The 21,239-nt window shown below is 37.7% G+C and overlaps 1 protein-coding gene across 2 annotated transcripts in view; it reads left to right on the top strand.

The window, feature by feature from the left end:
• ARHGAP20 (Rho GTPase activating protein 20) overlaps window positions 1–21,239 on the top strand; it is an 80,178-nt gene that overhangs the window by 38,270 nt on the left and 20,669 nt on the right. For both annotated transcript variants that reach the window (XM_063305803.1, XM_063305804.1), the window contains exons 3-6: window positions 12,367–12,537; window positions 17,180–17,329; window positions 18,835–18,876; window positions 19,906–19,990. In XM_063305803.1, coding sequence (XP_063161873.1) covers window positions 12,367–12,537; window positions 17,180–17,329; window positions 18,835–18,876; window positions 19,906–19,990 — 448 coding nt within the window. The remainder of the gene's footprint in view (window positions 1–12,366; window positions 12,538–17,179; window positions 17,330–18,834; window positions 18,877–19,905; window positions 19,991–21,239) is intronic.

The raw sequence follows: 21,239 nt of genomic DNA on the forward strand, positions 1-21,239 counted from the left end.
TTTAAAAACAAAGGTGCGTCTGACTCATGCCATGGTCTTCTCAAGTGCCACATATGCCTGTGAAAGGGACATTAAAAAAGGAAGATAGAAGAAGAACTGATGCATTAGAATTGTGGTGTTGGCAAAGATTATTGAAAATACCATGGACTGCCAGAAGAACAAACAAATCAGTTTTAGAAGAAATACAACCAGAATGTTCCCTAGAGGTTAAGATAACTAGGCTTAGACTCTTATACTTTGGGCGCATCATCAGGAAAGACCGATTGCTTGAAAAGGACAGCATGTTTGGCAAAGTCGAGGGCCAGCGGAAAAGAGGAAGACCTTCAATGCGATGGATTGATACAATTACAGCAACAATGGATGCAAACATTGGAACAGTCAGGCATATGACGCAAGACCAAACAGCATTTCATTCTGTTATACATAGGGTCGCCATGAGTCGTAAATGACTCGACGGCAACTAACAACAACAACAACAATCTCCTAGGTTTTTTCTAGTTCCTGGTTCTTATCCCTGATTCCTTGGGTGAAAGCCAACACATGGTGTGATTGCCACCTACCAGTTTGTTTCCTATTGTTGGTTAATTGCCTGAGTTGATAAGAGGAATGATCCATGATGACTCAGCCCTGATTATATTAGCTTCACACATTCAAGTAATGGACTGCAGTCTTCAAACAAAACTAGTCAACTCACCTCTTTGCTGGCATTGTTTCTCCAAATATTAAAATATAGCTGCTATTCAGGGAAAGTTTAAAAATACTCTAAAATGAAGCAAAGTCCATTCTTCCAATTCCTTCTTCATATTTTGACATTTTTATTTTTTCCAAATAAATGTAGATTTAAATTGTATTATTTATTTATTTCCTCTTTTGCTTACCTTCATCTTTTTCCTTCCCATCACAGTTTTTCCACTGTCAAAAAGAAATGTGCTCTTTTTTTTTTGAACAGGAGGTTCAGTTGGCAACTCTTCCCTCTCAAAAGCTTCTAGAAATGTTTTGACTCCTTTGAGACTCCTCAAGTTTCTAGCAGTATAATACACATGCTGTTCACTTTGATATCATAGGGATCCTAAAAATACAATTATGTTCACTAAATAGCTGCCTGAAATGTATTCAGTTAGAAAGGGTGTAAGTGGTGTAAATAAAATAAATTCATATATTCTCTTTCAGAGTTTAGTTAAGATGTGTGCATGGAGGCCTTAGAAAGTAGAATTTGTATTTTGGTAAGGTTGTGTCCAAGTGGGAGTCAGGTTTCCATGTTCCTTTAAAATAATGATTACTTTGGCATGTGACTGGGTCCTGAAATCCTCTAAATCCAATCAGGACATACAAGCAGCAACACTTTCTTTTCTCTAGTTTTTGTCTCCAGCACATCCTATGGAATTTAGAGGCTTATAAAAAAGCTACTTGCTTAGAGCAAGTAAAAATTGTCTTTAGGAGAACAAATAGTAAGATCCACGTTTGGTAATAGCAGTTTGTCTGCCTGTTTACCTGCCTGCCTGTTGTTCCATGTCAGGAACTGGCTGATATTGATAGGTGGTTAGTTTTGTGGGCTTGCTTCCAGGACTGAAAACCTGTTGGTGAATATGGAGGGTTACTGATGTACAGAATAGAAAGCCTTATTTAGAGAACACTTTGGGTTTGAGGAGATTCACTATTTCGTATAGGAAATTATATTTCCTATAGGAAATAGTGAATTAGCTGCATTGGGCTACTCATTTACTAGCAGCCAATATGACAAATGACCCAGGCATGGTTGTGGGAGGTGAAATCCATCCTTCCTTCCTTCCTTCCTTCCTTCCTTCCTTCCTTATCTATCAAATTTCACCACCGCCCATCTCCCCCGAGAGAGGGCTTGTTCTGTTTTAGTAGTCATAAGCCACGGAAGGGACTTACTTCTTGTAAGAAGGCTTCTAAGTTGTATCCCAGGCTTTGACAAAAATCATCTTTCTAGTGAAATGAAAGTTCACTGTGCAAACACCTTCAGAATCAGTCATGAAATGCTCTTTTGTACTGACTTATTCAGTATAAAACTTGCCTTTTTCATTAACTGGAGCCTAAAGCTGTGCATTAGGATACTGTTTTATTAGCATTTGCTTGTAAGCAGTGGAAATAAAAGTAATACTGAGGCAAGTTCTTGGAACTGATGATGGAGTATGGTTTCTCTAAGAGTAAGAAAATGTTTTGTTTTACCTCAAATGCTTAAAAATCCATGTTTTTTTCATGAATATGCATTTCTTTCCTGATATAAAATGACCTTACACCAAGACTTAGTAGTATGAGTAGCCCAGCTCATTCCATATTTTTGCTTGCTGGTTTAGACTCTCCTTGTCTTTCCTATATCAGATGCTTGATAAATTTGTCCTCTGATTGTACCCATTGTGTACAGTGTCCCATATCTGTTTGCTTGTGTGCTGGGCTTCATTATTGATCTTCTGTGTGGGTGAGGTGTCTGCCTTGATGAAGCCATCAGCAAATATATCAGCTTTATATTTGATTGTCTGACCAAACTGCACCTCTTTATACAAAAGCTTTCTGATTAATGCCGAGAACTTGCAAACATGAGAGATTTAGTTTCTCTTCTTTATGAAACACTAAGCTTTTGTGTGTTCACTGAGGTTACTCCCTTCCTTATTTCTGAAAGTTTATGGAGGAAATGAAGATCTTCCTAAAGGACACTTTCAAAGGCTGCATGATAGCCAGCAGTTTTTTAAAAAGAGCTGCTTCAAATTTGGTAAATGTGGTATGGATTTCAAGCATTCCTAATGCTTTCCTTAGTTTATTCTAGTGTTCTTTAAGAGAATCCTCCTTTAAAAAAAAAGTGGGTGGTGATGGCAATATTACATCATTATATTGAGGGAGAAGAAACAGGTTCATAGAATAATGACCTTCTTAAGGTTATTTAGTTATCTTTTTATTTACTATATGGAAATAATAGTCACATTTTTATCTGCTATACAGAAATAATATTACTGCCAAACACTTCAGGTTGGTCATTAACCTTCCTTTCTTCTTTTAAAAATGTCGTGATACCCAATCCAGACTAAGGCTTGTCTTGTTCCTGTTCCTCTTTCTGTCAGTTCCTTTTGTTCCATTTCACTGCACTATTATCCATTCTTTGTGGATTGTAAACCCAACTTGTAGGAGACCAGTAGTTTTACATAGGTGGGTGTAGATCTACTGTTGATGCTTCAGTTTAGCATTGTGTAATTAGATTACTAACACGATCATTTCTTGGTATTGGTCCGTCTAGTGGTAGATATTAAAATCCCAGGATGAAAATAAACATATTAATGCACAGCTCCCATAATAAAAACATGGCATTTATTTAAAAACATGGTGGAACACTATTGCACAATTGGTTTCTATTTTAATTTCCTCAAGCAGGTGACATCACAGTGTTTATTCTCACTCCAGACGTAGCACGGACTTCCTTTGCTGTTTAGTGCTCCCATTATAATGACTTCTAGGAGGACACCTTTTTGAAATATTCTTTATTTTTTAGTATTTTCTTTTAGATTTTTAATACTGACCGCAGAGCAACTAATTCCTGGAATTGCACACCAGTTGAGAAAACTCTTTCAGGGTAACTTAAATAACCACATAATCAAGTCAGAGGTCAGGATATTGCATAACAACAAGACTGCAAAGGAATGAATTTAGTCAGAATGACTGCTTTACCATGAAGCTGCATTGTATGGAAATCCTTGTTCTTTGCAAGGCTTAAAATTCTTAGTGTGTATAGCTGTATTTTAGGAAGACATTTCTATTTTTATATCATATTGTATTATATTTTATGCTTTATTTATGATTACTGTTTTTAATGCTTAAGTGATTAACTTACTGTAAATTGCTCAGAGTCCCTCTTTGGGGGGAGATGGGCGGTAGCAAAAATTTGAGAAATAAATAAATAAAATAAACCAATATGTACACGGACAACTTCCTGATCTACACATTTTTAATTTTTTTAAACAATTACTTGATTAGGAAAAGAAGTTGTCATGCTGTAAAGCACTCTTGGTGTCACCTTTATTTCTAAGAAGGCTCCTGAACTCCATAAGCTTTCTTAGGAAAATAAAAATGGATGGCAACTGCTTTTCTTTGCAAATGTGCTCAAAGGGAACGTTCTGTTGGGAGAGCAGATAGAGGGATGGCAAGGGACATTTTGATATAGTGGTGCTTTATTACTGTTTTTTGTGAATGGCCATCTCATGCTCTCTAAATTCTAAATGGTCCTACCAGATTGACTTAATCCCAGAAATTAGGAAGAAGTCATAGTTAAGGCCAAAATTATCAGTAAAAACAATGACATCATACAATCTGGTTTCTCTGAGTAATTTTTTATTGGCTGAATGTCATGTTGCCGTGGAATCAAATTGTGTGCCTGGATTCTGGGTTATTCCAGGTGCTACAGTAAACACTCAAGTGGTAAGGTATCCTTGGTTCAGTTTCAAGCCTCAGCTGCTGTCGAAAAATACGGTATAACCTAGCAGTTGCAAACTTATTTCAGTTTTAGGATTGGTTCATTCAAAGGTGATAATTTATTGATTCAAACCCCTGTTTACGGCCAGTGCTCTTCATTTTTCCACAATTAATTCCTTTAATGAGGTCTTTTGTTTGTAAATCACTAATAATCATGATGGAGTGGCTTAAAGGGTTTGTATCCAATTTTGCTCCCTATCTGGGTACATTTAATACTTTGCAGAAGTAGATTGATTTCCTTTTTAAGGGGTCAAATTCAGTTATTTCTGCTTCTTCCTGGACTAGATGAAGCTAGATAAGAATCTCTTTCTACCTGGGCTTCTTCTACTCCTCCTGAGCTTATAGTATTCAGGGTTCTTCCAGGCAATGAGACTGTCTCCCAACCCTTCTGAATTCGGTTTAAAAAGGACCCAAGACTGAGGGGGACTCTTTTGCCTACTTTCAGATCCGTGAACACAGCCATGTTTATTGGGTGGAGAACTCCCAGAGAACCACTGGTCAATCAGTACTTGGCCATTCTGGCCTATGGCTGAGGGCCTCATCCTGCCATCTCCAAACTGTGCCTAAACATGTATTCTCTTTCCTCCTTCACAAAAATAAAAGGAAATAATTGCTGGGTTCCTCGGCAAGAGCTATACTGCTTTCCAAGCTCTTAATGCAATTCAGTATTTGGACTCCTTTACCTAATCATGTGGGCACACTGCCATAAATGGATCCCAGAATCCCTTTCATTAAGAGAATAGGCCACACCTTCAGGCGCAAAACATTGCGGCATTCATGACCTTGAGATGGCATTTCCCCACTCATCAGTACAGAGAAGTTTTGAAAGTGCTCAGAATTAGGATGTCGCATGATCCATTGGTTGGTCATCTTGCTCCGCTACCAAGGTTGCATCTTCATCCGTGAGACCTAAAAGTTTAAGCATTTCTTCTCTTGGAGAGAGTATGTGATAGCAGAAGATACAGTGTGCTTTTTAATTGTTTCATTTGCGTTCCTTGTTGCAATTCTTGTTTGTTCTTCCTTTTTTTTCCTTCTGTCCCTGTGACCAAATTAGAGGAAAACTGTCTTTTACATGTGGATTTAGGCTTAATAATGGAAACTGGCAGCTTTGTCTTCTGTATTCTCACAATAAAATAGTTTACTTGGCAGAATGGTTTGGGAATGGTTTGGGAATGGGAACAACAGCAGTGGATTACATTGAAAGCTGCAGCATATGTCCATCTTTAATTTTGGAATTCAGATGCTAATTATTGCAATAGCATGAGAACTGCCAGTTGCACAAATAATAAATGAGAGAACAGGGATGAATTAAACAGTAGGAAAGGGACGTTTTGGTCGTTGACCATTGCTACTACTGATACTTTATACGTTAAGACCATTGATACTACTTTGATACTACTGACTTAATTTGGCTGAGCTGATAGATGAGAATTGTTGCAATGATTTTATTGCTTCTCTCTCTTTTTAAAGTGTGCAGATGACTGGTAAATATGTTCTCTGTACATGCTGAATAGTTTGGCTTTATTTTAAGCAAGTATGCTCTTTTTTTAAGTATGAGTCCATCTCAATCCCCTTTTTCCATTATTTATTTGGGAAATGTTTTTAAAAATTGTTTTATGTTTACATATCAGTAACATTTGAAGATCTGGTATTTCTACATTATATTCCTTCATTTATTATGATTTCTTATTTAAGTTCAATGCAAACATCAACAGCCATAGAACTTCTGAATGTGTACCATAACGCCAGACAATACAAACTTTCATTTAAAGTTTTAATGGTTTAGGAGTTTAGTATGTTACTGTCTAATACAGAAACTCTACCTTTTGCCTTTGTTTCCTCCTCATCTTTAGTAAAGTATTTCTGGTTTTTTAAAAAATAAAATTTGCTCATGCATCTTCTAAGATTGCTAAGATCTTCTAAGATTGCTCAATAAAGCATAATGTTTTAATCCAGCCTTTCTCAACTTTTTGACCCTGGAGGAGCCCTTGAAATATTTTTCAGGCCTCAGGAAACTCCTGCACATTCAGGCTCAAATATAGGCCACAAGTTACAAAATTATTGTATTTGCTTCATGTGTAGGCCTGTCTACATGCATTAACGGTGTTCTTAAACTGAAAATAAAGAATGAAACGTACCTCTTTAATGTGAAGTTGCCAGAATTAGAAATAAATTTAAAATAAATCATGATCTCCCATGGAACCCTTAGTGACCTCTCGTGGAACCGAGGGTTCCATGGAATCCTGGTTGAGAAACCCTGTTTTAATCTACACATTTCTTCATATGCATCCCAGCTTCTCATTGCATACATGGCATTAAATCTCCCTACAGCCTTTAGCCTTCCTACTCCATCAAGAACTTAAATATATGTTCAAAATCTGTTGTTCAAAATTTATGATCCTGCAGGTGTTACAGTAATTTAGGCATCCTAAGCTGCCTATTGGTTTTTTACTAATTAAGTTTACAAAATTGTGTCTCTAGCCTCAACTGCATTCTTCTCAAGCTGTCTTACTTTCTTCTGACATCGTGTGTGAAATTTGAATGCTTATGTATTAATGTATTACAAACGGGAAGAGGGAATAATTTAAAATCCCCCTAGCAGAACCCTTTTTCCAGTGGTTCTCCAATAAAAGATAATTACAATAGGCTGCCATCAGGCTGAAACTCCTGGCACCCCTTAGTCTATTCAGCTAGGAAGTTCTTGGTCCTTCTATTTAGGACTTCTCTGTTCAGCCCAGCTGTATGGAGTGAGTGGAGAGAAGAAAGGAAGGTTCTTTGAGTCTTCTAGCCCAAAACCCAGAAATGCAGAACTTAAGTAATCTTCTGCCAATCCTGAAAGGGGTAGTTTTATCTTGCACGTGGGTATGGTTTTAATGAAAAAATCCCTTCTAAAACCAATGAAGCCAAATGTTTAGGTATAATGAAGAAGATTATTAATAAAAGAGTAATATGGGGCAAACAAGAGCAGGGAACAATCACACCCACAGAATTTCAGATAAAACCCATGTATTCAACCTAGCTAAACTAGTTATTTTTGGAAAAGATATTCAGTTACTGTGATGAGTCTATACCTACAAATGCCATAAAAGTGCAAGCCATGGGATTCCTTGTGACACTCTATGGAAACAAAAGTTTGGACTTTGAGAAGCAGGAGAGAAGGAATATTGATGCTTTTGAACTCTGGTGTTGGAGAAGATTCCCAAGAATACCATGGACAGTTAAGAAACTAAAGAAATGGATCGTTGAACAAATCAAGCCAGAGTTCTCATTCGAGGCACAAATGACAAGGCTCAGATTATCCTGCTACAGATACATTATGCGAAGACCTCTGGAAAAGGCTTTGATGCTGGGAATGGCAGAAGGAAAGAGAAGGAGAGAATGACTAACAGTAAGGTGGATGGACTCAGTTACAGTGGCGATAAATGCACCATTGGAAGACCAGGTTAGGGACAGATTGTAATGGAGAAAATCACCTGTGGTCACTAAGAATTGACAGTGACTTGACAGCACATAATCAAACTAGTTACTCATCTCCTTGGTTATGCTCTTGGGTTTCAACAGAGATCCATTGTAGAAAGAATGGTGAGAGAGAGTTAGTTTTAGGGCATTGTGGTTGGATGTTCATACTGCCTTTCATATTTGTCCTGCGTTGTTCATTTCTTCTGAGTGCTTATCCTTGGTTTTATTGAAAGTTTGGAAAGAGTGATTGTTGCTTTGCCCAGTCAAGGTCAGGACTCCATCTATGATGTGCTAGGTCTAGCCACAAATCAGAAATTATCTAGGCTGAGCCCACCTCTATTTCTTCTTGATGGAATTATAAAGGTGCAAGTCTGGTTTTCTCCTGTTCTGCCTTTGGATTGTATGGGAGAGGCTGTTTGGAGGCGGAAGGGTAGGGGCTCAATGTCATCTTCTTGAGCATGGGGTCAATTTATTACATGTCCATTATTGTGCTGTAACAGAAGAAAGGGCTTGTCACAATTTGTAACTTTGGCTTATTGGAAGGAAGAATTTATCAAGCAAAGTCTGAAAATATTTAAATATGTTGAATAACTAAGAAGAGTGCAGTAAAAAGAATCGTGAATACTTTTTCATAAATCTTGATTTTAATAATCTGAACTGAATGCCCTGATACAACACAAATGAAGCAGTAGAAATGTACATGGACTTTAAAAAAAAGAGAAGCCATAATAAAGGTAATTTAAGGATACTTCCTGTTTCTCAAATAAGAGGCTGCTTGTTCTCAAAAGAAGTCGGTGGGACTATTTGAGAATGGTTAGTTCTAGTGCTACAGACTTATTTTTGTTTGGTGAATAATCTGTGTCAAAAAGCCAGTGTTTTGTGAACAACATACCTGAGGGTGGTGATGGCCACACCCTTTTTCTGAACGATGAATGGAATTTGGATTCTGGCTAGATGGCATCAATTCAAAGTACAGCAGTGTAATTAGTTTTAGGTCTAGAATGTCCTTAGCTGCTGCTACTTCTTTCGTATCCAGATCAACCCTTAAGCTGCCAATATGACGCCACCTTCTTGGCTTTGTCATTGGCCAAAAACAAGTCATTTTCAGTGCATACAATTGGTAATAATCAGCAGGTCAGCAGGTGGGCTGAATTCTGTATCTCTCCACCTTCACACAACGTGTTGTTACCCATCAGCAATCCCCATGTGAGCATATTAGTCTTACACTTAGGCACTCCAACCCTCAACCTATTCAGAGTCCTCCAAATAACATAAAGGAGGTCAAATCCCTCAGCCATATTCTCTTCTGGGACCATTCCTTGGTCAGTGATTTCTCTCCTCCATCTTCCAATTTGGTTTTGCTCTTGCGTGCCTTCAAGAGTATTTGTTCTTGCCATGAAACTCTTCCTAGATTATAGTCAATGAGTTTGAGGCGTGTACCCATACAGAGGGTGCTGGGGATCCTTCTCTTGTTTTGTTCTCTCAATGTCTGCTGCTACTTCTCCTGATCTTAGGTGGTACAATACCAACAAGGGGGTACATTTTCTCAATTGGTGTAGGTTTAAGACATCCTGTCACTATTCATACTGCTTCATTTACGGCGATGTCAACTTGTTTTGCGTAGATGCACTCCATACTGGAGTGGCGTACTCTGCTGCAGTGACCCTCAGGGCCAAAGCTGATGTTTGTAATGTGGATGGCTGGGCTCCCCATGCATAATTTGTCAATTTCCTAATAATGTTATTCCTCACACTAATCTTGGCCTTAATATTCAGGCAGTGCTGTTTAAAGGAAAGCGTTTGATCAAGTGTCACACCGAGATACTTGGGCGTAGGACAATTCTGTAATTGGTTCCCTTGCCATATAACTTTCAGTTTAGCCCCGGCGTCTCAATTTTGAAGATGGAAAGCGCACACTTGGGTCTTACTTAGATTGGCCTCAAATGATTAGTGGTGTAATATTGTCCTAATTTTTCAAGTGCTACAGTGAGTCTTCCAGCTATCTCATCAAAACTTGATCCTTGTGTAGCCACTGCTGCATCATCTGTGTAGATGAACAGTTGTGTGTTGTCAGGAAGTGGTTGATCATTTGTATATATATTATATAATATCGGGGATAGTATGTCAGTAAGGATGTGCTTAGCTGTGAGATCCTAACTCTAAACAAGATGGATAGATGGATGGACAGATAGACAGGCAAGGGCACTAATGTAAGATTTGGCTTAAGGACCCCTAACCCAGAACAAACATAAATTTTGTATGTGTATAATGGGAAAAAAATTATGTAAGAAACAGTTTATATGGGGCTGTGCGTAGGAGTATTTTAACATTGATTCTAGCAGTAGTGGAGGATAGCATTTCGGGCTGCCACTTTCACTTTTCTACTGCACATTTTGAACTGCAGGATTCAAGCAAGTATTCTGCAGTTTTTGTTAGACTCTGCCTTCAATTTAAGATTCAATTGGCCTGTAATGGGCTATGCCCATTAGTGTGGTCCTTAGCCACCCGGGGTCGTTGAGAGTCGGGTGGCATACAAGTTTACTAAACTAAATTAAATACAAGTTCAATAAATCAAATTACTGCCATCCTTGTAAATAGAACAGATGTCTAGGTCAGGAATGCTTTGGAATCTAGTAGGAAGATTTTGCACTGTGAACAGCAGAGGGCAGGACTAATTGGAAAAGCCCTGATAATGCTGATTCAAAATGTGGACTTCACTTCTGAATAGGGCCTTGTTCTGCCAAGCAATCCTTAACGGTCTGTGATGAAACTTTAGTGTGTCGTGATGAGCGAATTGCTTTTCAAGGAAAAAAATCATTATTGGAGTCAATGTGATGCAGTGGTTAAGGTTTTGGACTGGGATTGGGGAGATTTGGGTTCAAATCCCCAGCAAACCTGCAGTTTACTGATCCTCTGGGCTAGACATTTCAGAAGTTCTAAAGTTCTTAATATATGTTGTTTCAGCCACACTTTCTTGCTGACATGCGTAGGCCATTTTTTTGTTTTCCCTAAGCAAATTCTAATCATCCATAATAATCGTCTCTGCTCTTAAATCTTGTTATGATCTTGAGAAGAAAAAGTCAAATCAAATACTATTGGCAATATTTATTCTCTACCTGAAGGAAGCTAGAAAGGATTGGTAGCACGTAGAGGGCAGGATCACATCCACACGTAGCAATTCTTAGAAGTGCCAGATTGCATCCAAATCAAACTTTAATAAGTGCGCTTTCAATACAAATCTGATTATTTTACTTAATTTCTGTATCTAGTCTGGAAGATAGATATTAATCTTGTATCTCAGAATCATTTATTTCCACTTGTTTAATCGTGGAAACAGCCAATAGTTAATTGAACATTTGTAACAATTATGAAATAATAATGTACTGTGTTCTTTACAAAGCGGAGACATAGGATGATAAGTCTGGATTATTGCTGACTTGCAAGGCGGCTGCAGATAGCTGCCTTTCTGCCAGTGGATGTGAATCATCCTCATGCTGAAGTTCATGTCCTTCCAGCACCAGCTGTCAGGGTTTCCCAAGTCAGCAATATTGTTAGACCCCCTGAATACTCCAGCTGCACTCAGCAAGGGTTGTAACAAACACTGAGATGGTGCAGCTAGGAAGCAGCCAAACGCAGCAAGAGGCTCTCTGCCCGGTTCCTGAAAGGTTCTCTGGGTGGCCAGCTGTTCCTGTTGCTGTCATTCCAACAAGCAGGAGCAAGCAAGGGAGGTTTGAGGGGTCTGCAGGCAATGTGTAATAGCCAGATGCAAGAGAAGAAAAAGAAAGGAAAGCTATATACGAAACTGGCTTGTTCCAATGATAACACTTGATTTTGCGTGCCCTATTGTAGCAATAGCTAAATCAAAGTTTGATTATTATCTGGCTGGCTTTGAGGAAGTTTTTCTTTATAACTTTGGGGAAGGGAAAAACTGGAAGAAATTAGTGGAATCCAAACTACCAGCTTTCACCTCCAGCAAATGTTAATATATAGAGTGCAAACCTTTTGTTAGATTTCAAGTTTCATTTTTGTGTCGGCACTTTGTAACAGCATGGACTGGTTGGAATTGGGTTTACAGTTAATTCTCAGTTTTATGGACTCCAGTTTAGCAAACATGAAGCCTCTGTCCATTGCCATTTGATGCATGCATAAAAATCCCATTTGCCATTTCACACATGTGTAAAATATCCATGTGTAAAATCCTATTCATATTTAACAGATGTTTTGTTTTAATGGAGCTCCCCGTTAGTCTGTCAAATTAAGGGTGGACTGTAATCTTTATGCCTATAAATTATAAATGCTGGTAATTTAGATTAATGCATGTAAATTAATGAAGCACTGTAGAAAACCAAAATGGGTAAGAGCATCATATTCTAAGAAGTCAGTCTTCAGTTTGACTCATAGTATCTTCCTTTTGATTTTGTAACAGGGAAGGCTGCTTCTCCCCAATCAGTCCAGAGACATGTCCACTGGTACAGTCCTTCCTTTCTCCAACTCGAGTGTTCCTTTTGGATGGGCATGTACAACTGAAGACAGGTCTGCAGACTCAGGAACGACACCTGTTCCTCTTTACTGATATCCTTGTGGTTGCTAAACCCAAGTAAGTTCTTTTGCGGAATATCTCCTCTTGATAACAATCAACATCTCTTACTGTATTTTATATTATGGAGTTGGTGAGAGGTTCAAAATTCCTTTGCTTTGCTTACTGACATTTAGTCTCCTTTTAATTAAACAACCGGCTCAGTAGATTAGCAGAAGATCATTGTAGGATGCTAAGCTTGGGTGGTTTGGAGGCTAGTTAGCAAAAGTTAACAGCCTTTGTTATTCTGTGTGGGTTTTCATTACTAGGCAATATACTCTTCATCTGAAAAAGAAAGAGATGGGCCCTGTTTGCTTTGTGATGGGGACAAAAGGATTGAGTGAATGCTGTGAAATGTTTTTGCTTCTTCACAAGGTAATATCAAGCAATGTGAAATTCTGCATTATTAGCTTGCATGGGATTGGGAGCTCAGAGGATTCCAGTGGCTGTCATCATTCTGCTTCCCTCTGCTTTCTTTGGCTTTGAAATAAAATGATGCTAGTACTATTAAGTAGTTGAATGTGGAGCTTCAAAAAGCCCTTTCATTTATCTGTGTCTAACATGACCTTTGAGAATGCTTCTTCAGAGCTAGTAACTACTATAAATTGAGGCTTAATGAAAATAATAATTCTTCTGTTGCTATTGTATGGCCTTATACAGTCTTAAGTTACTGGAAATGGAAATATCCTTTTATGGTTTGCAAAGAAAGTGGGTCTAGCTATGTTCTACTAAGAACTTAAGATTCTGAATTTATCCGTACAATTACAAATGTTTTCATGGCTTCAGAAAAGCTGTCCATTGGTAACTTTAGGTTACATGCATAACTGTGATTAAGAGGTCAAGTATCATTTGGAGCAGTGCTTGCTCAAATTTCCTCCATATTTTTTCAGATAAGACCCCCCCCCCAGTGGCATTATAAAGGGTAACCAGGTATTCACTAAACAAAGATTATTAGATTAACCAAGAAACCCAACTATCCTTAACATCTACACTGACTGTCCATCATTGAAACCAGAGGGGAAGATATTGGGAAAGGGAAGGAATGCTTCTTTTCTCTTGACTTTTTTTGTCAATTGAGATTGTCACTGGAAAACTACACATCGAATGTTCTTACCTATAATTAAATATGATGGAGGGGTTATATGTGTGGCTTGTCCCTCATGTTCTCATGGTACCCTCAACTCTCATTCAGCCAACTTAAGAAAATAAGAATTGCATTGTCGGATCAATTCAAGAGTCTGTCTAGTCCTGCTTTTTTTCCAACAGTGGCCATCCAGATGTTTTTATGAAGCTTACAAGTAGATTACTGAGAGAATAGCTTATCCCCCAAATAATCATGGAAAGAATATATCTTTTTCTGACTGTCCCCAGCTGTCTGCGTAATTACTTTTTTTTAGAGAAGAATGCATGGCCACAAGCTCAAGATACACATTCAGCCCACCACTCCTGATTCTTTGACAAAGAAGGATTTTCATTATGGCTTTTCCTTCATAGTTTTTTTAATGCATAATTGCATATGAATTGTGGCTCAGGTTTGTCTGTAGCTATAAATACTACAGTACAATGAGGTTGATATGCCAGAGTTCCAGTTTGTAAGTTTGATTTAAATGTGAATGGTCAAATGAATAATCTAAGATCAGTGTCAAGCCTGATTGCACACAAACAGCTTACTCAGGCTCTGTTCTGTTTAGGAACATCTTCCAAACATTTTCTGTTAATCCAGAAACACGAGGAAGACAAAACGTTATGTACATGCTTACAAAACACTGCACTTCCAAGAAACCTGTTCCTGAGATAGTATCGGTGTAAGAGCCAATTTTTTTTTCTTTCAGACTAAGAACTGATTTATATATTTGCTCACTTTGCCTGTTCCAGTGTTAATTTTCCATAGGTGAACTCCCGTGTCATTTGAACAGAGGTCTTTTTATTCCAGTGCTATTACTGAAGCTGCTTTTCCCTAGGAAAAGAAGATCAGCCACTGATGTTTTATGATGAGTACTTACTGTATGTCCCAAAGTACATAACTAACTATATCTAATGGAGTACTAAGCCCTGTCCCTTCACATGCTTGGCTATCAAAGTATTAATAAATTAGTTTGTGAAAAAAAATATTATGTTAACAGAACTGGGTGATCTTTCCAGTGCAGACATTTTTGTTCTTCACAGTTCTTATTTTAAGAACTGGTATTTTCTCTGATTTGCATGCTAACAAACATCTTTCTCTTGCCTTTTTTTCCCCCCTTGGAACTTTTTACATTAGTATTAAGGTTCCTTCTTTAGGTGAACCCACTTTCACACCAGATCTTCCAGTCCTGAGCAGTAGTCCCTTTACTAGGTGAGACATTCTGCAGCAGCCCTGCCCAGAAGACAAAGCTTTGTTAGAAGCAAGCTAAGTTAGAGTGCCAGACATGGAAACAGACTCATTCCATCATCACCAGTTTGGAAGATATGAAGGCCATATCTTTGGATCAAGGCTTTCCTGTGCCTTTCAACACATAAATCTTCTGTGCAGCCACCAAGAGGGGATAGACAACCAGTTGTTCTCTTTTCTGTTCCTTACTACCTTTAAGGGCTAATGAGCCTCTCTTGGCCTTGTGGTTGTGGAAGTGGAAGAATACAAGATGTCACCAATGTACCAATTAATAGGTATCAAACTTCATGGAGGCATAGCTTCATAATTCTCCAGTTATTTGACCCTGCACTCAGTAACTGGCTAATAGTTATTGCAGTAGTCATATCTACACGGTAGATCATTGACTACAGAATATAGAAATCCATGGATATGTGAATGTGCTGGTGCTCAGAGTTTAAATCCTAAGTCTCGTTCTTTCTCTTTTGTGGAAATGGACCTTTTGGCTGCTAATCCTGGGCCTGAATGCAGAGGACATCCATCCCATGCTTACATAATGGTCTTCTCTGGTCTTTACCTCTGACCTTGCTAGACTCAGCCCTCATAATAAGCCAGTGTGAAGACTCAGGTGGTGTTCTTTAATCAAGGCTTTAACAAAGCTCCCTTTTAATGCAGCTTCATGAAGCAAGAGCCCACTTCTTGGTTCTGCACTAAAGCTGCCATGTTGTGTGAACCTTCAGTGGTTGGCACACGTGGCTGGGAGGAGGAAAATGGTCTGTTTCCACACTTTAGACTGCAGTCACTGAGGGGGAGGGCCTCGCTTTTCCCCCTCTCAAAGAGAGTTGCTTCAGTGATTGGACAAGACAGGTAGGTCTATGTTGTAGCTTAAACTAATTTTGAAACCTCTAAGTATAGATAATTTGATTTTCTTTTCAGATTGCACCTGTCCCTCTATGGCCTGCTAATATTAGTAAAAACCTCCAGAAGTAAGAAGGGTTTAACTGTAATTCAAAGTAGAAAGCAACAATAAGCATAATGAACATAATTTGGTGGAAAAAAATTCAGTCTTTCCTAAAAGACCAGTGGCCAGTTTAGTGCAGCACAGCTCTAGAAATTTTAGAAACATTCCTGCCACCATTTGTCATTTGTTCAATAGCCAGCATCTAAAGCAGGGCTTCCAACTATAATCATGGCAAACAGGAAGATTGGTAGGGGCCATCCCTGCAGTTGTGTGAGCTTTGATTATAAATGGAGGGACAGAGGCAGGCAAACAAAATATGAAGGCTTACTTCATATAGTTTTTCCATTTATGCTCACATGCCCAGAGGAAACATTCTTGATTATTTATTCAATACAGTTTGTTGCAATTTTTTAAAGAGTATCCTGATGTTATTAGTAAGTCATCTGGAGTATGAAAAAAGGGTTGTGGTATTAATAGTAACGATAACATTGAAAAGCATCTAAAAATCAACAATAAACATTCTATGTATTCATTTTGATGTATGATGGCTTTCCATCAGAGTGTAAAGTATGTTTGTCCTATTAGTATATTTTTAGAAGGGTTTGACATCCTGCAGAACGATACCTGGACATATTCTTCAGCACTGGAAAGATAAAATGTGTGGTCCCTATTTTCCAGTGGTCTGCTTGCATTGATGTTGTTAGCAACTTACAAATGAATTACTTATCAATGTAGACTAGTTGTGGATGATATTGAAATATGGCTGCGATTCACTGAAATGCTTTGTAGGACTTTTAATGTTTGTGTGTGTGTGTGCACGCGCATGTGAATATATGCCCTGTATATTTTTGTTTCTTATAGTTTTCTATAAGGACATAGAAAGCTCTCTTGTTATTACTCCCTGCTATTTCCTTAGTCAGTTTTATACAGTATCTGACAGTAAACTGAGGAAGTATATTATGTATATGTTTTTAATTATGATTTCTAAACTAATATTTGTAGGCTACTCTTCCACCAAAGATTTGAATGCAGCTTACAGAATCAAATAAATAAATTAAAGAAACTTTACAAAATTCTGTGGCATTTTATTATAACTTTTTCATGACCCGACTTTCTACTTTTTTAAGAAGTTGCTTTTAAATTAACTACTGTTTCCCCTGCCCACTCCCCCATCTTAGATTACAGTGTTTGGTTTGGTTTGATAAAACTGGATTCTCCAAGCAAGTACTTTTTTTTTCTTCCATGGTTTAACTGTTCAGGCTTTTGGTTGCAACTATTTGCAAAGGCAGAGTTAGTACCAATTGGTGGTCTCCCATGAGATATCATGGCTTTTTTTTTTTTTTTAATTGCAGGTCCCAGTTGCATTTCAAACTGAAGAGCCAGGCACGCCTCTCTGAAATGTGGACTGCATCTTGCATGGAAGAGGTCTGTGAGGGCAGCACTAATGTGGACCGATCTTTTGTTTTAGGATGGCCCACAACCAACTGTGTGGCTAGTTTCAGGTATGAGATATTTTTGTCATTGGCTGCTCTACTGTTGTGTTTATCCAACTGAGTCAGTGCCCAAGAATTACCTTGGGTGTCAAAACTATATTCTGAAGTAATTAATATTCAATTATTGAATTTAAAGAAAAGTAGATCCATACCCCTCATCGTACAAATGAAAATTTGGAATGAGGATCAGGGTTTGCACCCAGTTGTGGCTTGCTTTTAGCAGAACACAGTTATACTAATTCAAATTATTAATTTTGAAACCTAATTTTGCCACATTCCCAGATCTTTTTAGCTTCTTTTATCCTCCCAGACTATTTGTGATGGGTGGATGGGAGAAGATAATTTGAGACACAATATGTGCAGGTGAACTGTAGATAGATCAGTGAAAATTGGATGTCCCTATTTATAAACAGTTAGAAGTTGTCATAGAAGCTATTTTTTGGCTTTCAAAGCCTGAAAAGGCAATCAAGTAGTGAAGAGGCTGAGGGAACATTTCTTGGGAGGCTGTTTTAGATCTTGGATGTCATAGCTGAAAACAGGCTCTTTCGAGGATCTAATAATTTGTGATGGCAGTAGAATGTCAGAGTATGAGTGAAGTTCTAGGGCAATTTATGGTTCAGAAGAAGGTGCTTTTTGGAGGTATTCTGGTCTCATAACATTTAGGATTTTAACAACCAACACAGATATTGAAATAAATTGGTAGTCAGGCAAGCAGATTTATGTGTGACTATATCAGTACTTACAAAGAATGTTCTGTGTGACCTACTATATCTGTTCCTCTTTCCCTGCAATCTACAATCCATTTACACTAAGGAGTTTCACTGAGTTCAACTTCACAGTTTGAGAAAATAGATATTGATTTATGATAACTTTGTTGTTATTATTTGAACTCCTGTATCAATTAAGAAATACATTTTAATAGATATTCTTGTTTGACTGTCATGTTGACTTTGAAATAGTCCAACTTTAAATGTTGGCGTCTCTGTCAAAAGGAAATTCTAGATGTAGCACAACCAATGCGGAATATAGAGGAAAAATTATTATATACTATAGAAGTTTATTAGATTCTCGAAAATGTCCAGTCCATATATAATTTGGTTCTTTGTAGTTTTCAGCTTGTTGGGTATAGGGATCAATTACAAACAAATACCAGTTTTAAAGTTAAACTACTGTATATTCCACTCGCAAAGTACTTTGTATAAGCTGCAGTGGCATTTCAGTAGCAGAACAAGTTTCTGTTCTAGATGGAAACCCAGAGAAGGGACTTTTTATATAAACGAAATTGCAGTCTGGATTTCCTGCTATTTTTGTTGTTGTCGTTGTTGTTTTTCATTTTCAAAGAGATTTTGCCTGTTGGCCTCCCTGCTTTGCAGATTTGCATATTCTACTCTGATAGTTTATTTGCTACTCCATCCAAGTATTCTGAACTCTTATCTAAGTTGGCTTATACTGTAAAGAGATTCCATTTGGAACTGATTTGCTAAAGTTTAAAAACATGTTCTTAATTATTTCAGTTCCGTCGAGCAAAAAGAGAAGTGGTTCACTTCCCTTCAAAGGTACTTTGCTTTTTCTGTATTTGTATTAGGAAGACAGTGCAAAGTAGCCAGGTGCAAAATTTGTATTTGAAAAGGTTCAAGCACAAAATATCCAGATTTAAATTTGAAACAGCTGTTTTTAACTTACTGGAAGTATTCTGACACTGTTCTAACATTCTAGCTCAGAACACTTTCAGCAAGGTCAGAACAAACCTGTTTGAACTCAAAACAACTGTTGCAAAATCTTGTCTATCTAATTTAGGTCAAACTTTAGACAGTTTCTTGTTTTAGTGGGTCTAGTTCAGAGATAACCAGTTTATTTTTGAGTAGCGGGCACATTTGAAATTTTGAGAGTATGTGAATGTTCTTGCTGAACAGATTTGGAGGGGGCACATCTGGGCAAAGTACAGCCAATTATAAAGAACTGGTTTAACATAATGTTTCTTGCCACCAACTCTGTTGGAATGCTCTGTATTACCTAGCTTACTTTCTTTTTCCAGGCAGATGAGCACATTTCTTCAAAAAAAAAAAAAAGCTTTGAGATGTACTTCCCATTATTTTTATTTTGGAAGAGATTTTATGGAGTACATTCTTAGAAATGAAGTTGATGCTTGAGGATAGTGGTTTGTGTTGTATTATGCCAGCTTCTATGTTTTTGAAAAATACCAGAAGTCTGGTGAGGCAAAGAGTCTTAGAGGTGTTGAGAAATGTGTCTGTGGTTACATTGTGGTCCCTAAGTTTAGTCTAAATGAGGTTCTTTTACGGTCTTCAGATATGCAGTCATAAAGCCAAATGAGAAAGACTGATAGACTATGGTGACTGAATTTGATTGAATCCTTATTGAATATAATTTTGTTATATATTTTGAAAAATGATCTATTTAAAGGAAGTAATTTATTTTTTAAGGAAAGATCCTACAAGCTTCTTTGGCTACCTTTGCTAAAGATGAAATCTTCCCTTAATGTTTATAGCAATTAATGAATGCATTGTCCCTTCTGCTTTGGGGGATTTACTTATAAAGGTTAATTCGATTTCTGCTTGCTTTGACAGTCGAATCAAAGAAGAGAAAGCAAAAGACTATCCCAAGAGTATTCCATTGAAGATTCTTGCAAAAGATATTGGAAATTGTGCATATGTAAGTGTTTCTAACTCTGTTTGAATGAGGAATGTGTCCAATGCAAATGTCGCATCTGCTCCTTCAGAAGCAGCTGTGAAGAATCAGGTGATTGTTGCCCTTTTGAGTTGTACACAGAATTCACAATCTTCTCTATTTGTTTGGCCACTGTGTCTGGTTCCTCAGACTTTGATTCACTACTGTGGCTAATAGTCAATGGTAGCACTCTTTCCTAATCAAGAGATAAGCTTGTTTAAGGCCAACAGAACCAAGGTTGGCTAAATGCTTGAGAATTGCATCTGTCTATCATGAATACATAGCAGTTTCATGGTAGTGCAGAACTTGACCACAAAGTCGCAAATTTCTCTCCAGGACTGGTCATCCTCAAAATGCAAAATACCTGTTACCATTTTCTGATATTATAACTACCAGCTTTGTTTAGGTAGGAAAAAAACAAGGAATTACATTTATTTAAAAGAGGAGATCCTTCTCCCAAAAGAACATTTCTGACTTATATAACCCTCTTAAAGAGTTCCTGATTTTTGCACTCACTGGAGATCCTTTTTGAGAGGGATTGAAATTATGGATTGGTATTCATGGTATTCCAGATCCCTATCAGCTGGGTTTACAAGATCTACCTAGCTGCAAGAATCACCTCCACCAATATAACTTAGAGAAGTTCAGAATCATGTTCTAATTAACTAGGGCTTCTTGCATCATACGAACTAGGGACTAGGCTTACTATTATGGCTAAATCCTGGAATAATGTTAATTTTTTGGAAGTAAAACGTTGGAGCTCACCGTATTTTCTCACAGTAGATCAGTGTTTCTCACCTTCAGCAACTTTAAGAGGTATGGACCTCAACTCCCAGAATTCCCCAGCCAGAATTCTGGGAGTTGAAGTCCACATCTCTTAAAGTTGCTGAGGTAGAGAAACACTGTAGTAGACTGTACAACAAACTGCAGTTAAGGGAAGGTAAAAGGAAAAGCTTCTGTGTTCCTTATTTTTTCTGAAAAGAGAGTGGAAGAAGCCTACAAGCCTTAAACCCACTGTTGCTAATTCAGTTTGCACTGAAATGCAATATAGTGTGATGTGCAACTATAGCCTTTGTGTAAAATAAATCCCTTGTTATTTAAAATCTCAACATAAGACAGGCTAAGAAAAACCCTTTGCCAAGACATTTCATGTGGATCTAGTTTACATGCAGTTAGAGCATCTCAGGGTTTTTTTTCTTCATCATTTTGAACTTACGTATAGCCATGCCCAAAT

Source organism: Candoia aspera, chromosome 5 (assembly GCF_035149785.1).
Source record: "Candoia aspera isolate rCanAsp1 chromosome 5, rCanAsp1.hap2, whole genome shotgun sequence".
Taxonomy (NCBI): Eukaryota; Metazoa; Chordata; class Lepidosauria; order Squamata; family Boidae; genus Candoia; species Candoia aspera.